Below are 20,043 nucleotides of genomic sequence, written 5' to 3'. Positions count from 1 at the left end.
AACAAAGAATGTCATACTATTATTATTGTTTCAAAACTTGTTATTCCATTAACATTAGCATAAAACCTTCCAAATGTTATTGGTTTATAACATTATATGTAATGACAATGACTATAATAAAACGAACGAATCGGTTTTTTACAATTTTAACGGATTACTCACGCCTTAGTCGCCTTATGGTAGATACTAAAATTACATTAACAGTAGGTAAACTAGCTAACTAATAATATACTTAAAAATACTTAATCATATAAGTATACAAAAATATATAAATAAATATCGAACATCTATCATTAAATCACCTATATTTACTATTTTTTATGTTTAGGTATAATAATATGTAATAGACACATTAAATTTAAATGACAACTGACGTCTGACAGGATCAAAGTTTCTACCAGCTTAGGCCATCGGTCTATGTATTCCAACTTTTGACTATATTCACATTCCACGCTCATCATCACATAAATAATAAATTACTACGTAATATATCTTGCCTGAAAATCGTACTGTGTAGATAAACACAATATACTTACTTGTATGAAATATTCTATACAAATAAATAAATATTTATTACATTAATTATATTACCAGGTCAAAAATCCAAACAAGGAAATCAGTCCACGTCTTATCTACGATATTACATCGAAATCGATGTAGTTATATAAATTGGCTGTGGCCGGCGTGGACAGCAGGTAGTTTAGTACTTAAACATTTTAATACTGGGATTTTAAAACCTTGAAAAAAAAACGCACTAGAAAAATTCATCAAAAAAATGTGGAACGCTTCACGATTTTGCGTGTCATCCTTGCGCAGGGGCCATGCTAATCTTCTCTGTATCGTTCCAATTTTAGTATATGTACTGCCGAAGCAAGTACAATTTCACTAGTTACTTCGTTTGTATATATACTACACGTTTGAATAATGTAGTAACTAGTGAGAGTTAGTCTCAACTGTTCTGTAAATACCGAATTATACTAGCGTGCGCGTCGCGCTAATGTAATCCCACCGACAGATCGCAGCACCATGATGTTTTTCCACTTTACTTATTACGTAGTAGGATGCAATTTAATCATATAATATGATCACGATTATCTAGTATTTACATTCTACACTATGTAAGATCGTGTATAAATGTATAATATACACTTCACATGTTATACATTTACGATACAAATCATTTAGATAGATGGTAAGAATATACAGTCTGAAATTTAAAAATCCGCCGTTACTATTTAAGTGAGTGAATTTAAGTAATTTTATTTTTAATTTGTAGAACTCCATAATAACTTACATAAAATTATAAAAATATTCGCTTAGCCGCTTTTTGCATGATGATGGCAATTTATTAAGCCAGGTCCACACAATTATAATAAAACATGATATTCTTTTATCATTGTTGATGAAATTTTGGATTATTTGTGAAAAAAAGAAATGAAAAATTGATTTAAGTAATTTGGTTATCATTATATAACATTTTGAAATTGAGTATTTATACAATAAATATCCATATTTTTCAATTAGTGTTACTATTTTTGTGAATATAGGAAAGGAGGGCAACTGAGCAAAGCATCTAATCCTTTAACAAAATAAATTATAATTTATTTATTTGACAATGAGAAAATAAAAAATGTATAAATATTTACTTAATAAAATCTAATATCAAAATAGGTAAATCTATTTGTCATAACATACATAGAAAATAATTCAACACAAATATGACAATATAAAATATTACAAAAAAATAATTATAATAAATCTAATTTTAACAAATATTAAAGTTTAATTTGATCAGTTATATCTAACACTAAATTTGATAAATTTGGATATTCTTTCTTAGTGCCTGGATCATTCAATACTTCTTTGACTCTAAATCAATTAATAAGTATAAAAAAAAAAAAATAAATGCCTTTTGCATGCTATTTACCCTGATTGAATTGAATAATACGACAACATTTTTTTTTTAACAAGATTGTCTAAAAGTTTTCCAGCATAATTTCTTATATTTTGATTTTCTTCTAGTGCTACAAGAATCATTGAAACAGCAAAAGATATAGGATTGTAGCGAATCCAAATATTGTTCATTTTTAATAAATGTATAACTTCCTGTAATTATAGAAATTACACTTAACATCAGTAAATATTTTACAGTGAATACATACATCAATTTTCTTGCTGTTGACAAAATTGAAAAGAATATCATAACATTCATCAAAAATCCACACTGACATCATATTATATGATTTTATTGTAAACATATTTTTCATTTGTGTTGGTAATTCACTAAATAGCCTATAATTTTTTCCTATAAAATCTATAGGTTCTGTAAATACAATAAAAAATGGTATTATTATTAATTTGTGTAAGTATTAATGATTTAATATTTCTTAAATAACTATGAACGATATATATATATATATAATTGTTGATCAGTGCATTAAATATGTTTAATTAATTAATTTAATTTTATTGTGTTTTAATATGCAGTAAAAAATATTTTTACATTTATATTAGTTATTTATAGTTATTCATTTTAGACTTATGAATGATTAATTTTGTTAGTGAGTAAAAAAAGAAGAAAATTGAATACAAAGTTCCTCATAACTCATAAGTTATTATTAAAACAATGATAAAATATTAAAAATATTAAATAGTTACAAATAATTTTTTATCTGATGTAATTATTTAAAATAACAAAAATGTATAAATCATTTTCTAGTTATAAGATTGAAAACTTTTCAATTTTAATAATCAAGGCTTGAAAATGTAATTCAATGTTTTATATAATAAATAAATTGTGATAAATGTGCGTGAGTCAGACCAAAAAACAAATAAAGAGCTGACATTATTAAGAGCTAGTAATGAAATAATATAATAATATTAATTAATAGTTATTAATATATGCAATTTTTTTTAACAAAAAAAAAAAAAAAATACAATACAAGAAATAGAGAAGTAAATTAATTATAACAAACTAAATATATTATAAAATATTCTTTAAAATATCTCTATTCAGAATTATTTTTCATAGGTAATATTTCATATAGTTATAAAAAAAAAAAAATGCTGATACATCCATTATAAGTATTACACTTTCCTCAATAATGAGGTATACTCAAAACTTACTAAACAGCCATTTTTAAAATTATTTTAAAATTAAAAATAATTACGCTCATTTATCCAACCCTCAGAATGCATTTCTTGTACTTTGAGTATCAACAATTTTAGTGTTGATGATATTTTATAATTATCCATAAAGAATAATAGCGCATTAACTGGTTCGTTCAAATCATATGCCTGAAAAAAAATTAATAATATATTAAACAATTTTTCTATAGTACTTTTTTTATTGTTACTTTTGATAATTTTGGGCCTGTTAATTGAAGTATTATACATAAACAATGCATTTGAAATTCACCATTTTCATTACTTAAATCTGTAATGCATGCCAATAAAATTTTTTCTGGAAAAGCACCCTTTCTATACAGTTCACTGATAAATCTATCAAAATTAATATTTTTTATAAAAGAAATGAATAGTCAACTAATTAGTACTAACTCAAAACACACCTGCAATTGGATACAACTTTTTTACTAAATTCAAATTGATAACAATTTAAAGTGTTTATAAACTTCTCTAATTCCTGGTAAACAATATTAGTTAATTAGTATTATTGAACCTAAGCTTTAAAAATGAGTTAACTTATTTTAAATTACATTTTTAATTTTCTGTTAGTACATGAATAAAATAAAATGTATATGTATAATGTTAAGACTCATAAATGATAGTAAATAATAATAATACAAATGAATATAAATAATAATATAACTAATACTATTTTTTACCTTACTATTATTTTTCATCTTCTGTTTTAATGTGTTTAATTCTTGTTGGTTCTTTGTTAATGTATAAAATACATCAGAACATTTTTTTAATAGAACTTTTTGAAATGTAATTTCAGTATTTGTTGTAAGTTTATTAAATTTTGAATTATTAATCATACTTGCACACATATCGGCATATATATGCGTATAATTTTGTCTTTTTAAAGCCTAGATGAATATAATAATAATATACAAACTAAATTAGTCTAATGTAAATACTGTATTATAATTATCATTATTTATATATACAAACTCGATCATATATTATATCTGCTATTTCTTCAAGTAGTTTTACATTATTTATTGGCAAAGCAATAATTTTTTGTGTCATGTTACCTAAGTTGACTTTATTTAAATGATGGACAATCGATCTTACAATATTTAACACTTCCTAAGGAATAACAAATTGTAAAAAGTATTGATTATAAATCATAAATATAAAAAGAGATTAAATAACATTTTATTGGATAAATAATTAATAAAAGCTACTTTATCTCTATTTTTATACATTAGCTCAAGAATAATTAATGGTAATGAATAGTGTTATCTTTATACTGTTAATATGAATATATAATATTCATACAAAGCAAAAAATGCTAAACTAGAGACATATCCTGTCTACAAATTCCTACCATTTAATTTTGGTACTTACCTATTGATTAATGTTTCAGTTAGGTTGGATTGAAATATTTAAATATGAATTAGGTATAATAAACAAATTAACTTGTTAAATAAATGATAATTATAAAAAATAAATAAATATGGTTGTATGGCATTAGTAAAACGTGTGATCTACTGGGCCCACCATAATCTACTATTAATAGGTAACGTATAATATGCCTTTTGTGACTAAATACACCGTGATAATGTACGATAACGTTAATTGAAAAAACTGATTAAAGAAATAAATATATCTTATTTTATAGCCTACAGGTCATTACATCTATCCTCTGCAAACAATAATGGTCAATATTAAAATTTAAAATATTAAGAAAAATGAATGGGACTAATGAAAATCTATTAAATTTTAATTGAATGTTTGTACCGCTCAATAAAGAATTGGAATAATTTATTTATACATTTTTTGGAAGATATAAAAAAGTTTATATGTTTCATAATGAAACAATTATCATATTTTAACTAATACTAATTGTACTATTGGTTTTGTAGACATAAAATACTTTAATGTATTAAATATGGTTATTTTTTTAATTGAATTACATTTTTATTACATAATATTACATATTTATTTATAATTTTTATTTAATTAGTTATCTACTGTTTTCTCTCACACTAAACCTCTAAATGCCCGGTAGATCACACGTTTTACCAATACCAGTTTTATTAACTGTGTATAACATTGAATACTTACAACAGAGTTATTTATTTGTTCCATGATAGTTTTTTTTTTTTTTTTAATTGAATTGACTACTCAGACTACCTATTCAAAAAATCATTTGAAAATAAAATATAATGAATTAGAATAAATACATTTTAAGTATGGTTTGAATATAGCCAATGTAAGACAATTCTAAGCCCTTATTCTATAAGTTTAACTAAAGAAACTAGTTACAAATTAGAAAATTACAGTTTATTAAAATATTTTAAATAAAGATTATCTATAATGTTTATTTTTCCATCACAATAGAAACAGATTCCAACAAGTTTAACTGATTATAATAAAACTTAAGTGTATTAAATTAAAAATATAATAAAATGTATTTAATTATTTACTATTTTGTCCATGTACTATTATATAAGATTTCTAATTTTACTTTGCAGGACTTGAATTTTAATTATAATAATAGTTATTATAATGCCACTAATGAAAATACATTTTTCAATCATTGAATTGGGCATACAAGTTACCAAGTTACAAAAATATAAAATTAAATCAGTAAAATACATATTATACAAGTGTTAAATTGATGAAGAATAGAATTTTTTTTTAAATATATGAATATTTTAATAATGAGATTAGTATTTAAACATAATAAACATTTTGTTTTATTCTTTGAAGAATTAAGGGTTTTTAAAAGCAATTTATTTAATTGTTTTTTTAGCAAACTGAATACTGAACAATTAAGAATGCTTATCTATGAAAACAGTGAAGTACAATTTTAACTTTACATTTTTTTTTCAGTAATATTATAATTATTATACATTGTAATCATAAAGTAAAATAAAAATAGTAAGTGCCTACGTAATTACTTTTTTAATTTATTACAAATTGTAACTACCTATAAAAGAAAATGTGTAAAATTAAATACAAATTAATTACAATAATAATATTTGAATTAAATTTATTTTAACTAAATTATTACTCAGTCCTAATTACAAGTTGCTAATAGGCAGCAATAGTAGTATCTACTATATGAACTTACTATTTAGAAAATTGATATTCTTAAACACGAAATAGATTTACTATAAAACATATTACATTGTAATTGCATGAAAATATGTTATACTTGCATTATTGCAATGTTCAATAATAATTCATATTACAATGATTGCACTAAATAGGTACGTATTTATTTTATATCAATCATACAAATACGATAAATTATTGTCACATGAAATAATTATACTGTACCAATACTACCAATGATTATTCTTGTGATTATTTATGTATAGATAGACTACTATTACCAAACTATGATTGATGGTTCTGTAATCTAGTCTTATAATCTTCAGTTGACTGCAGTTGACACACACATGAATCAATGAAAAAAAAATTACATATCATTAACAACAATAAATTAGAAAATTAGTATTAATGTACATATTTAAATTATTATGTTGCTAAGTAGTTATTATAAATATACCTAACAACAAATAATCATTAAAAAGTACCTACTTTACCTACAACCATACCTGACAGGTGCACAACTCAGTGACTTACGTATCTATCTAGTATATACTATAGTTTCTAGTTAAAAATTACCGCCAAATCGTTTACGATAATGCTACTATCCAGATCAATCTAGTACACTCGTATTCAAAACTTTGTATTTTACTATTGTGTACTTATATATACAATATACAACGGTTAGACTCCTCAACTGGTGTATCCAATTGTAATAAGTGCAATGTAAAATTCTGTATACTATTGAACTTTAAAGACTTCAGTGTATCTTTGAAGCGTTAGGTGTTAACTGTTTAGCATTAAGTATTAACTATAGTAACTAAGTATTAAGTAATAAATATTCAGTATTGAATAATTAAAATGAATACTAAGTGATAATGAAGTACGATTAGTATGAATTGTATAAAAATTCAATATTGAATACCTATCTATTTATATAGTTAAATGTTGTGTACCGGTATTATATTGTATTAATTTTATTATTTACCAGTGAGCCATGAAGGCAAACGCCGAAAACGTGATAACAAATTTGCTAACGATAAAATAACACAATATTATTTTTAGCTTATTAGAAATTTAGTCGTTAGCAGCACGAATTTAGATTTAAGATATACTCACTCTGTGTTCGGATCTTTTTGAGTATGAGTATAGGAGTACAAGTGCACATCGCACAAATAATATATATTTTATAATTTATCATAAAACATAGTCACATAGATATTAATAATAATCTACCGTGATAATAATAAACAATGACATCCAACTTATACGGATATACATTGACAGTAATTCTTATTAAGTTTAAATTTATAAAAATAAGCTAAACTTTTTTTTAAAATTTATTTGCATTTGTAAATGTTTTGTTTCAAATTAGATAGGTACCTATAAAAATATACCTGGGTAAATAAAAAAAATTCTATTTATTAAAACACTAATAATGTAGTAACTTATTCATTCAACTTAAAACTATAAAAATTTGACAAGTTGTTAATTGTAATAATGTTGGTAATGTGAAATTAGTTTGAAATCTTTGAAGTTTGAACTACCAAATGCCATAATCCGTTTTAACAGGACCGACAGGCAGGACCACTTGTTAAAGTAAAAACTCGTATATTTCATATCTTTATTATCTATTGCTGAACGTTGAAGATATTTGTTCTACACTCCTATATGGCTATATTTAATATATTATAAAGCATTAATTCCAACAGATCATTCTTTACAAATTGTCATTATATTTATTTGCTCGACTTCCCCGTTCAATAAAGTCAGTAAAAAAGATATTTCCCATTACCTAATATCTACTTATAATCAATGATTTGAAATATATATAAATCCAGTATGTAAATTATTAACGAAATTGGATCTAACTCGGTCTTGACCCGTATTTATTGTATTGTTCAAAAACGGTAGGTACTACTAGTAGGATTTAAATTTTATCATATTATTATAGAACTATAGAAGTTTAGCCAAGTGCGGTTTTCATTTAGGGAAAGTCCAACCCGGCCTAAATTGAATTTTATAGAATCTATCCCAAAGTTCGCCTGGGCTAAACCAATCCTGGGTCAGGCCCAAAGCCTAATCCATCATGTTGCTCTTTACAATACAGAATAATTCATCAAGCAATAAGCATACTAACCCTCTTTTATCTTTTAATTATGCATTTATTAAAATTCTGATCTTTATAATTTTCAAGCAAACTTGTCACTTAAAAATCTCATATTTTAAATTAATTAAATTATTTATTATATCAAAATGTTTATGTCTAACTTCCTCAATTTTCCGTTTCCTCCCTTTTCTTACATGTTAATTGTTCTCAGTACATAAATACAAAGTTAAAAATAATAAGTTAATAACTAAAATAGCTTGAATTTCGATTTACATACATCAAGATTTTCAAAAAATTATTTCCTTAACAGTAGTATTTTAAAGATATTTAAAAACAATTGTGTGCCTAAATATTTTAGAATATTTCAATTATAAGTCAAAAAGAGTTACTTAAAAGAACCTTGTACATTTACAAGCATTAGCTAGTAAAATTGAAAATTTGATGAATTTTTAATTTTTAACCATAAAATAATTTGTGAGTTTTCTGGATTTTGCATAAATGTTGATAACTTTTAACTACAATAAAAAATTGTATAATAAATTTATAGATTTAATTTAAAAATGTATTTCTATTCCGATTTGCAAGTAGATACGTATTTTATTCAATAGTTCAATACACTAGATTATTCAGATTAATAATTTTATCATTGTATATTAAGGTTTAAATTGTATTGTAGGTATACCTATGTTATATCATTTATCAAATATAATAGGTATTAACACTGAACAGCATACGCGTGTACCGCGTAAGTTAGTTAAAAACAAATATCTATGTACAAAATCTATCTATATATAAAAATGGAACCAAAAATGTATAACAATTTATCAATTGAGAACGGCTGGGCCGATTTAGCTCAAATTTTTTTTTAATTGTTCGTAATTGCCAGGAGAAGGTTTTTTTTAAAAATATTTTTTTGATGATTGACTTTTTGAGTTCTGGAATGTTTTTTCGAATTGAAAAAGCTACAGCAAGCTTTAGCTTATAAAATTGTCCATATGACATAATTAATCGTTAAAATGGGGCCACCGGCCAACACCAAAAAAATGGATCAACATAGAGAAAACAATGGGCTTAACAACCTTATTACGCTCCCATAATTCCAACAGTAGTGGTGGACGAATGGGTTAAGGTGTCATTTTAAGAGTAGTGAACCCGCCCAAGATATCAAAACTGTTTTGCAGTTTTTTTTTTAAGAGTATTTTCTTTTTGGAAAAACTACGTTTGCCGGGTCAGTTAATACAGTATATATTTATATTCTACGGTAAAATACTTACAGTATATCATAACTATAAATTCTACATTTATTACTGGATATAGTTAATACAAATTAATAGACACTATAATAGATACTATGTACTGTGTAGGATTGGAAATCTTTATTATGAAAATATGAAATCATTATTTACTTTTAAACATATTGTGTTATTGTAGACTGTAATATAGAATATTTTTTCACAACAGATAAACTTGTAAATTATATTTAGACAATTTATCTATTTCGATATGAAATCATCAAATAACGAAAATAAATAAATATTATAATTTAAAGTATATTTTTTTATATACTATATATATATATTAATATTACCTAGGTTTTAGTTTTAATGAGCCATGCATTGCGTCCGTCATGACTCGTGTTTATCTTATTAGTAATTATTATTACTATCTTTTTTATTATTTTATACGTCAAGTATTCTTGTTTTTTTTGGTACTTGGACTTCCGGGTAAAGAACGGACAAAATATATCATGCATAATATATATACTATACAGGTAATAATATGTTATTAATTTATTATTTTGTTTATACTGATCGCTGACTAAGTAATAGATTTTATTATTTTATTAAAACTGAAGTAATTCTATGTCACCGCATTTTTGAAAAAAAATATACCTATTGAGGAGAATACTGTATACAGTATTTGTTTTTAATTTAACTGTTAGGTATTTTGAATGAACCTCAAAAAATACTTGTAGAAGAACCGATTATCAACGGCTTTATAGACATATCAAACATTATGCAATTATACAAAATAATACAAATATTTTCTAAGTATTTTTCACAAAATCTTAGATCTTAGTGTTACTAGGAGTAAGAGATGTCTGATCTACCTAATCTATTTACTTAAAAATGTATTAGTCTTATTTGTATAATTTTGCTGTAATATTAATGTATGTACTTGTATTACATAAATGTATTCCTGTATTAGCTATGCCTGTATATACTATATTGTATGCAACATTTGTATAATAACAATCGTGTGAAGTGTGAGACCATAATAGTTCATACCAAATTATGTACTAAACAAATTAAATAGAATCCTTGTGATTGTGTAATCCCGGTCTGTAAGGGATACGTATACGGTATTTCTACAATGTAATTTAATAACTTATTAGTAGGTACATTGTAGGTATTAAAATTTAACTAAAATAGTTAAAATAATAAATTAACAAAATGTTGGCTTTTTGCCATAAACAGCATCATCTACCTAGACACTGTTTTAATCTAAATGACCTGTTTTTAGGGAAAATTTTCTTTACTTAAAACTAAACAAAGAAGAAGATAATTAATTTATATAAAAAAAAACAAATAAACAAAGTTTTAACGAGATTTTGTTTTGATATAAAAAAATAAATTTATAGTTTATATGTAAATATGTAATATTAATAAAGTCTTAAAATAATCAATATAAAATAATATAGAATTATAATATATTATTATATTAAGTATAAAAAATATAGTTATCATTATTACGAGGAATATTGTAAAAAAACAAAATATCTCTAATTATCTATAAACACAGGCGTGCGCAGACTTTAATTTCCAGTTGAGCTTGGAAGAATTAGTGCCTTAACACTGGAACAGTGCTCTTAATTTTTTTTTTTTTGACACATTAGCATACTAGGTACATACATTCTAATTGTAATAATTGTAAATTTAAAACTGTATAATATGTATATACCTATACAAATAGAATCAAGTTGTATGTGCAATGTGCATACGACATTAATGTGCTAAATAAGTACTTGTATATTTTTTAAGTTAAAAATAAAATTACATACCTATTATATTAATACATATAATAAACTAATGCATGTTTTTATATCTAAGTATACATATAAACTTAGTAGGTAATATATAAATGTGTAATTATGTAATAATTGATAAATGAATTTTCTTATTTCCCATAGGCGATAGACCATTGTCTATACTATAGAGTATAGACCTTCTAGTACTTCTTTAGTCATACTATAGGTAAATATTTTGACATTTAGTACACAATGTTTTATTCAGATAAAATAGATAAATAAATCAATAAAAACTATGTGATGGTACATAAATATTTTTATTTTATTTCACTATTACGACAAATACAATTTTTATTGGTAATAGATAAATTAGATTACATTTTAACAATATAAATTATATGGACAAATTACAATAATCATAATAATGGTTTAAATTAATCAAATTTTTTTAAAAATTTTTAATTTAAACATCATCATCATATAATATTATAATTTAGTATCATAATTTACATATTATATATACCTACTGTAAGTCTGCAAATGAATAAATTGCTACCTAAATTAGAATTTTCTATTAAAAATACAAACCGTGTATTACAAAAGACATGTTTTCATAACAATATGCGTATGAAATAAACTATAATATATAAACATATATTATACAATTTAATGTTTGTATACATATATGTAAGTGCGTGTGGCGTGTCTACTGAACATTGGTTATGCATAATGTCGTCATTCATCATTATATACATTTATGGCGTTTTTTCCATTTTAACGAATCCATAAGGTATTATAGGAATAATTGTATCCATAGTCATAGTTATGAACTGGGCGAATTTATTACAGTGCGAAATACTGCGTTATTATCTATGAATATAAATGCACGCCTGCAGTCGTAGGACACGACAACAATAATTGATTTATTATGTTATTATAATGTTAACTATTCTTCAAATCTACTTTACTGTATTTAACTTAAAATTAAATTCTTTTTTTATTTTTTGTACCTTTGCAATAGTACGGTTAGAAAATGAATACTCCAGTATTCACTCCATAAAAATAAGGATTCCGCAAGGCAGTACAACCTTGTTTCTACATTATGTTATGTAACATAATACATAAAATATTAAATTGCTGTCCTATCTCGCTTCAATATTATCAGCTTAGCCACTTTCGTAGTGATAAGTGCTTCTAATAATGATTAATGCGTAATGCCATAAACCTAATTCAATATCACGAAACAAATCTTCAAGAATATACAATATTAAGTTTTTATACAGTCTATGAAGATAAATAAAAAAATAAAAATTAAATCCATTTATATTATTTTTAATTAAAAAAATAATAGTTCTTCCCTTGTATGTTTACCTCAGTAAACAACTAAGTCAAATAGTATTTAAATTAAATTAAATTAAAAAAAATTAAATTTTAAAGGAATTAATTAAGTAGTTTAATCCTAAGATTTCATAAACTATAAGGCAATTTTTTCCTTATTTTTTTTTTGTTTTTCCTGGTTATTTTTGAAAGTATTGGGAAATTTTTACTTCCCCCTTCCAAGTACCAATCAGATCTAATTTTTACCCGAAACCACACCCAAAGTTGAAAATATAAGTAGTTTTACTTTTCTTAAAGAAGGTGACAAACTGACAAGCACAAGAAACACATATTCTAAAATCAATAATTTTAATGTTTCGCTCAGAATCTATAAAAACGATTAAAACGTTATTACGATTCTGTCAATACAATTTTTCGAGGGTGGTGTTAGGCTTACAATTACGGCAATTGTGAAGAGTTTGAACATTTTTATTATTATTATAGCTAACTATTAAGTTCTAATTGATTGTTTTTTCAAAAGTGGCTACCAAATTTAAAAATCAATTTAGATATTTTGTATCTAGATAAAAATAGTTTCCAATCAAAGTAGTTTATCATCAACATTTAGCAGATGTTGAAGCAAGAGAGACAAGAGGAGATAGCCCCACCTCCTCCCCATTGACTCTGGTGAATTCTAAGACGCCTTTTTTTGGCAACAATATGATTATGAATTTATGAATAAATAATAAATTATAAAACGCATTGTCGTGCAAAATAGCGAGCAGTCTTGATGATAACATTTCGACCGTGTCCATTTTTAATGCAGTCTGATCGAATATTTAAATTTGTTTGACACAATAAAATATTGAATTTATTTGTATTAAAAAGTGTGGGTTTTTTAATTGTCTTATACAATAGCTATATTTTATAATGTATTAATATCGTTTCAAATGTGTTAATACTGTGATAGCCGTGGTTATTAGAATTCTACTGATTATATACAGGTTTGATTCTTTGTAACTACCTATTTTATTATTGCAGTGATAATTTGTTTGTAAAACTATAAATTTAGTTGACATACGATACGATTACGATATAAATACGGTCGCTCTGTTTGCCAATTATTAACATCAATAACATAAAGTGTATGAATATATGATACCACGACTCAATTTTTTAATTGTATACTCAATACAGATTGAGTATAGTCAATCACAATAAGTACCTACCAGCGTCCGAAGACTGACGCGAGTCATCAGTATTAATTTTAAACCGATATCTTTAAGCTGCTTAACACTGACTGCAGCTAAGAAATTTAATAGTGCCATAATAATCTAATAGTCTAATACACAAAACTATTATTTTAGGAACAATTGATTCTATGTTTCTCTAGCTAGTACAGTGGTACCTAAATTAATAATTTAGATATCAGCGCAAAAAAAAGATATATAACTATAAAATAGAAATTTGTGAAGCGTTGAACGAATTCAGTTTCAAAATATTTTATTATTTAATAACGTTTTATTAAAATAAAATAAAATTGATTTTTTTGTGTGTTAAGCTGTTCTGGCAGTGTGCCTATAGGTTGCTGTCGTTACGAGTTCTATAACGTAGTCAAAAGTGAATTGCTCGAAAGCCGTTTGCCTAGGGAACGGGAAAGGAAAAAGGCGTAGACTATATAATAAATATATTGTATAACGGTACGTCACTTATTTAGCTACAAGTGGCAGTGGACGAAATCCGTTTCTGGCGGTGTATAAAATAAAACCATCCAACTTACAGAGACTAACACATTACTCACTTTCTTAAACTTCACACATCGGGTACTTGGAAAATTTCAAAAACTAAAAACGATTTACAATATTATTACTATTATTATCACTGACTCGCACGGCGTTTTGCCATGTCGTCGGATTGCCGAACTGCCGGCGAAAAACTGACGGATTCCACGTGGGGAAGTCCTCCCCCGTTCGGCAACCGCATTATTAGTATATAGGTATACATGTTGGTACGCGTCCAATTATCCCGCGGGACCACGGTAAGCGGTTACGGCCGACCACGCACCTACCCGGGACGTCAGCTGCTGCCTTGTCGGCGGGAGGAGGCAGGGATGTGCGCGGCGACGGCGTGTGTGCGATCCGGGGGCCGGCCGGCCGGCCGGCCGTCCGCGGTTTGCGAAGCGGTGCGCGCCAGACCTTTCGTACGTTCAGTCGTCGACTTGCCACCGCTGCCGACAACCGTGTTGGTATAAATTATTAGCTGCGTGTCGCCGGCGTTTCCGCGTCTCGCAGTTTCGTAACGAGTTCGGCGACAATTAATTTAATATTATATAACATTCTACTCGTCGATAGCCGGCTGAAAATCAAGATCGATTGACTGTGTTGTGTGTATCTGCTGCCGCCGCGTCATGTCGCCGCAGCCACCGCGCCGAAGGTTCGTTGTCGGACTGTTTCTGATCGCCGCCGTCGTTCAGGTGTTGTACCGCCCCGCCCAGTGTTCGTCGTTGATCAAATATTTGGCTACCGAGTACAATTTGTCCACCGTGAGTACTTAACTACCTGAGTAGCAATAATACTTGTATTACGTCGTAAATTTAACCCTCAAGGCACCGACCAATTTATCGCCAGCCCCATTAACACGTACATACGTAGTAACATGTATGTATATAACATCATGCTCGACGATAACAATAGTTACCATTATTTTAAATTATATAACATTTTATATCTTTATAGTGACTAAAAATACATTTTATACTCATACTTACTTTTTTATCTTTTTACATATTAATTATTATAGGTACTTTTATATCTTATTTTATACTTGTATACTTACGTCTATTAGTCAAGTAATTTTCTGCGGTTAGTTGTTACTTGTCATATAATAGTTTTATACAAATTAAGATTAGAACTTAGAAGCTAGTAAGTGTTCCAACCTCCCGGGAAAGTTTAAGAACAAATCGACTAAAGTTATATTGTTAAATGTGAAAAACCGTCAAAAAAGCGATTTATACGTGTGTATTCATTTGATATGTACCTTTTTATGGTTAGGTATATGTTTACTTAGTATACAATATTATGTATTTAAACAAGCCGATCCAATTATTAAAAACTTTCAGATCCGGATTTATAGTTGGGTGAGGAAGTTTTGACTAAATTGAGAATAATATATATATACATCATCTACGTAATACTTTTCGGTAGTTTCGTTATCCACCTTTTCCTGCACAGGGACAGTCAATTTTCACGTAATTATCGAGCATGTTTAAAAATATTTTCACACCCTGCCAATAGATAGGTTAATATTTTGAAAACCTAAGTAACTTATTCATTTATAGAAGCTGAACGAATAATCGTGTTTTAGCTAAATTTTATCATTTTATAGAATTACTAAAACTTAGTAACTTAGTTTAACTTAGTATACTCGAATACCCTAAATTATTATAGAAATTGGAAATGTTATGGATGAATAGGTGAGAATGTGGGATGTATTTTAGGCATTATTGTAATAATAATCTAATTTTGATTATAGTTAAGTTTTAAGATTACAAAATTGGATTGAATTTATTTTAGACGGTAGTTAATTTTCACCTTAATACAACTTTGAATTAACTCTTTAAATAAAAAGTGGTAAAATAGTTGTAATCTTTTGAGTTATTTAAAATTCCTTGGATCACTTCCATAAACTTTTGGTAAAGTCCTTGACCATGAAACTGTATTGATTGCTGGTTAGTTCTGACCCGCGTACACAGGGCTGGAATTGATAGCGAATGCTGACAATCTGAAATAACTGATTATTTAATAAACGAGTATAGTTGTATATTATCAATTAATAAAAATGAATGCATTTATATTAATTGAATAATTTGTATTATATATTAAAATATTCTTATAACCAAATATATACGAAATTAAGTTGACCTAAAATTGTATGCACACAATACGAGTACATACAACTTTTTCTAATTGCATTAGTATTTAGATATTACCTATTTACATGGGTTGTTATATTAAAATAAGAGTTATTATTTTATGATGAACATTTTTAATTTATGTTGTAGAAATTATGATATCGTTGCTAACCTCATTTAATATATTTTGTAAACTAAAATTTCAAAACTTAAATAATTGAATATTGAATTATTTATAAATAATAATTTAAAAAAATAACACTAGAATTTATTTACATAAATTAACTATTGAATTGTTATTAAGAAAATAGGTGGTTAATAACTATTAAATAATTGGATAATTGAAAATCGTTTAAAGGTACCACCTATCTAGTTTTATAAAAAATTTTTTATCATTAAAAAACAATAATTGTTTATCGATAAAAAATTCTTATACGTACCTACTTATCTATTGAGTATTTGTGTGTTGATACATGATATCTACTGAGAGAACTATACATATTTTTTAACCAGTTCTGATATATACTCATACTTACTTTAAAATATATTCTAATCAATCACGTATGACGACGATTTTTTTTTGATTTTTTCCCCTTTTATACATTTTTATGATTTTTATGATCGATTAGTTAAATTAAATAATTATATTTTATATTAATATTAATATTTCTTAATTTTTAACTTTATTTAAGAAATATATTATAGTGACACTGTGACAAGCCAAATGATTGTGTATTGTTAGGCTCAAACTAAAAAGTACCAAAACTATACTGCATCCAATTTAACTAATTTATCAACTCAGGAAATCATGAATTTGTATTAGGTATATTTTATGTAACACATCACGCGATGTAAAATTACTGTTGTTGACTGCGGAAATGACACAAAATAGAATGCTGTATATATAATGATATTTCGCTTATACTCGTTCACTTGTGTTTTTCAATAATACTTGTATTCATTGGTATATTTCTAGGTATATATTTTCTGTATAAATTGTACTGGTTATTTACATTTTACTCTCATAGATTCCTTCACTACAATTTGGTATGATATTGACTATTGGTATATCTATTTACAGCTGTAAATAATGGTCTATTAATAAGTTATTGTCGTTGATATTATTGTATTATTATCCTAAAAAGTTTTTTAAAATGTATTTCATTTTTATTAATAAAACTTGTATGATTATTTAGAAATAATTAAGATATACGAGTATATATAGGTACTTATTGGACATTTAATAGGAAATAATAATCGGTAATAATTACCTTGCTATTTGTATGTAAACTAATAAACTTAATGTTTATGAAATTAAGTTCTTAAAACCAATACTAGTAATTTTAATTTATATAAGTTATTGAATATCTAGTTAATATAATATTAAGGTATATGGTCATTTAGAATACAATTATAAATTATAATGTATTAATGTTTGGTATATATTATAATGCACAATATAATGTCTATTTAATAGTTATCTTGTATGTCAAGTTTTATGGAATTTAATATTTTAATGATTTTTATTTATATATAATTCATGAATATGTATTAAAATCTATATTAATGATTTAATCTTAGTGTATAAATTTCAATTTTTTCAATAAAAACTAAAATCTATAATTTATATAATAAATATAATTAAATACCTTTACGCGGCATTTTTGAATTACGAATATTACATACTAATATGTAAATAACAATATGATAAATACTATTAGTGTGCGCAATTTAGATGTTGTACAAATTCTATATATAATTTTCTAATTGAAAATAAACCCGAAAGTCGTAAATCATAATAAAAACAACAACACATTTTTAAATGTGTGTGAATAAATATAAATACACAGTGATATAATAAATAATAAGATAAAATTATTTATTATTTTTGCTTTCGTAAAAATCAGACTAATATCTTTAGTGATTACTGATTATTATTATATTGACCTGACTGTTTAATTGTAGTAATTATTGTTTAAGAAATCTGTAAGTTAAAAGTAAATTAGGTATTGTTTTCCTTTAACTTATATTATACTTTAATTTTAATTTTTAAAACTAATTATATATTCAAAATCAAATGATTTTTATTTGTCATAGCTATTAAGCATTTTTCTAACGTGTAATTAATAATTATATTATTTATGAAATTGTTTTTTGTGAATAATATACAAAAATAATAAACGTGAAAAGTAAGATACATATATTTATATGTTACTAAGAAATATTAAATTAAGGATATACATATACAATATACTCACATGAGATATACAGACTAGTTGATGAGTGACTAGACTTCGCATTTACCTTTTTGTTATACATTTAATATTCCTATTAAAAATATGTGTACCTAAATATAGGTATGTAAGGTACTACGGATACTCCGGGACCTAAAAAAAAATTACGTTTATTTCTAGTCCAAAGTCATATTTTGTTTACATACTATAAACACGCCTAGCAGAATATATTATATATATAGAATAGTTGGATTTTGTCCAAAATGTCAAAAAAAAAAAACTTGAAAGTAATCATAATATTAACGACAATAATTATATACGTGGGTGAATGACAGTGGAACGAATCTGAGTTGATAGTTATATCAAGGTCAATAAAGTATAGGTAGTAGATAGTATGATTTTTTTTTCATTTTTTAATCACATTCTTTTTATTGTTGTCTATAAAGGAAAGGATGATACCATAAAAACAAATACAATATTATTTTCAACTTGCATCTTGCATTCCTGCCATCCTGCGTAATTTTATTTTATTTGTAAATAAATGCTTTTCATCTAATTTTTTATTTATCATATTTCTACCTACTTTCTTGGTCGTTTGAAATACATTCAAATAAGCATGTATTTCAGCTACTACATTACTACAGTATACTAAGTTATTGGGTGTGAAGTGCTTAAAATATATTAACTATGATAAACGCTTTTAGAATTGGATTTTAAAAATTTAAAAATTAATTATTAATTAATTAATATTAACAAAATTACTTAAGTTATACTTTTATGTTTGCGGCGTGAAAATATGCAATCAATAAATTATGTAAATATTTCATTTCTATTATAAAGTTTAATTACAGTTAAATCAGATTTCAACTAAAATGTAATATGACTTGAATTATAATTCATTAAAATTTAAGATGGTATGAATTTAATACATTTTTATTAACACAAAAATCGTTCAATTTTTTTTATAATGGAATCGTATGCAATGAAGCATAGAATTGAGTCTTCAACTAAACATTAAACAGTATATGCCTACTGCAGAATCACTAATAATATTATTATATAGTTTATTACTGGCGTGTTGGTATATACATTAAATATTGGATAAATTATATAAATAAGTTTGTAATAATTACACGTTTATCACTCGATGAAGCTTTTGAAACCTTATAAAATTAATTTAAATATAGAGCAATAT

General features: G+C 25.3%; 2 protein-coding genes and 1 non-coding gene across 3 annotated transcripts in view; 1 reads left to right on the top strand and 2 right to left on the bottom strand.

The window, feature by feature from the left end:
• Positions 1–771: 771 nt before the first annotated feature.
• LOC113555337 lies at positions 772–878 on the bottom strand. The gene has a single exon (XR_003405361.1). It is a non-coding gene; the product is annotated as a U6 spliceosomal RNA (small nuclear RNA).
• Positions 879–1,775: 897 nt separating this feature from the next.
• On the bottom strand, positions 1,776–5,381 carry LOC113551101 (eukaryotic translation initiation factor 4 gamma 1-like). The gene is made up of 9 exons (XM_026953136.1): positions 5,257–5,381; positions 4,138–4,275; positions 3,846–4,052; positions 3,570–3,643; positions 3,357–3,501; positions 3,171–3,297; positions 2,163–2,323; positions 1,928–2,106; positions 1,776–1,869 (listed from the first exon to the last, which is right to left on the bottom strand). The coding sequence occupies exons 1-9, from the start codon at positions 5,278–5,280 to the stop codon at positions 1,776–1,778; spliced, it is 1,149 nt and encodes a 382-aa protein (XP_026808937.1). The 5' UTR covers positions 5,281–5,381.
• Positions 5,382–14,923: 9,542 nt separating this feature from the next.
• Positions 14,924–20,043, top strand: part of LOC113553413 (fasciclin-1) — a 59,503-nt gene continuing 54,383 nt past the window's right edge. The window contains exon 1 of the mRNA XM_026956730.1: positions 14,924–15,246. Within this exon, the coding sequence (XP_026812531.1) occupies positions 15,112–15,246 (135 nt within the window). The 5' untranslated portion in view covers positions 14,924–15,111. The remainder of the gene's footprint in view (positions 15,247–20,043) is intronic.

The sequence above is a fragment of the Rhopalosiphum maidis genome, chromosome 2 (genome assembly GCF_003676215.2).
Source record: "Rhopalosiphum maidis isolate BTI-1 chromosome 2, ASM367621v3, whole genome shotgun sequence".
NCBI classification, from domain to species: domain Eukaryota; kingdom Metazoa; phylum Arthropoda; class Insecta; order Hemiptera; family Aphididae; genus Rhopalosiphum; species Rhopalosiphum maidis.
Note: the sequence above shows the minus strand (reverse complement) of the source record. Positions and strands in the feature narration are given on the sequence as shown.

Coding starts and splice junctions, on each gene's coding strand:
- LOC113551101 (XM_026953136.1), bottom strand. CDS start 5,280: ATGGAACAAATAAATAACTCTGTT. Junction 3,644..3,845: donor AGATGAAAAATAATAGTAAG/GTAAAAAATAGT, acceptor ATTGTTTACCAG/GAATTAGAGAAGTTTATAAA. Junction 3,298..3,356: donor CAGGCCCAAAATTATCAAAA/GTAACAATAAAA, acceptor ATTTTTTTTCAG/GCATATGATTTGAACGAACC.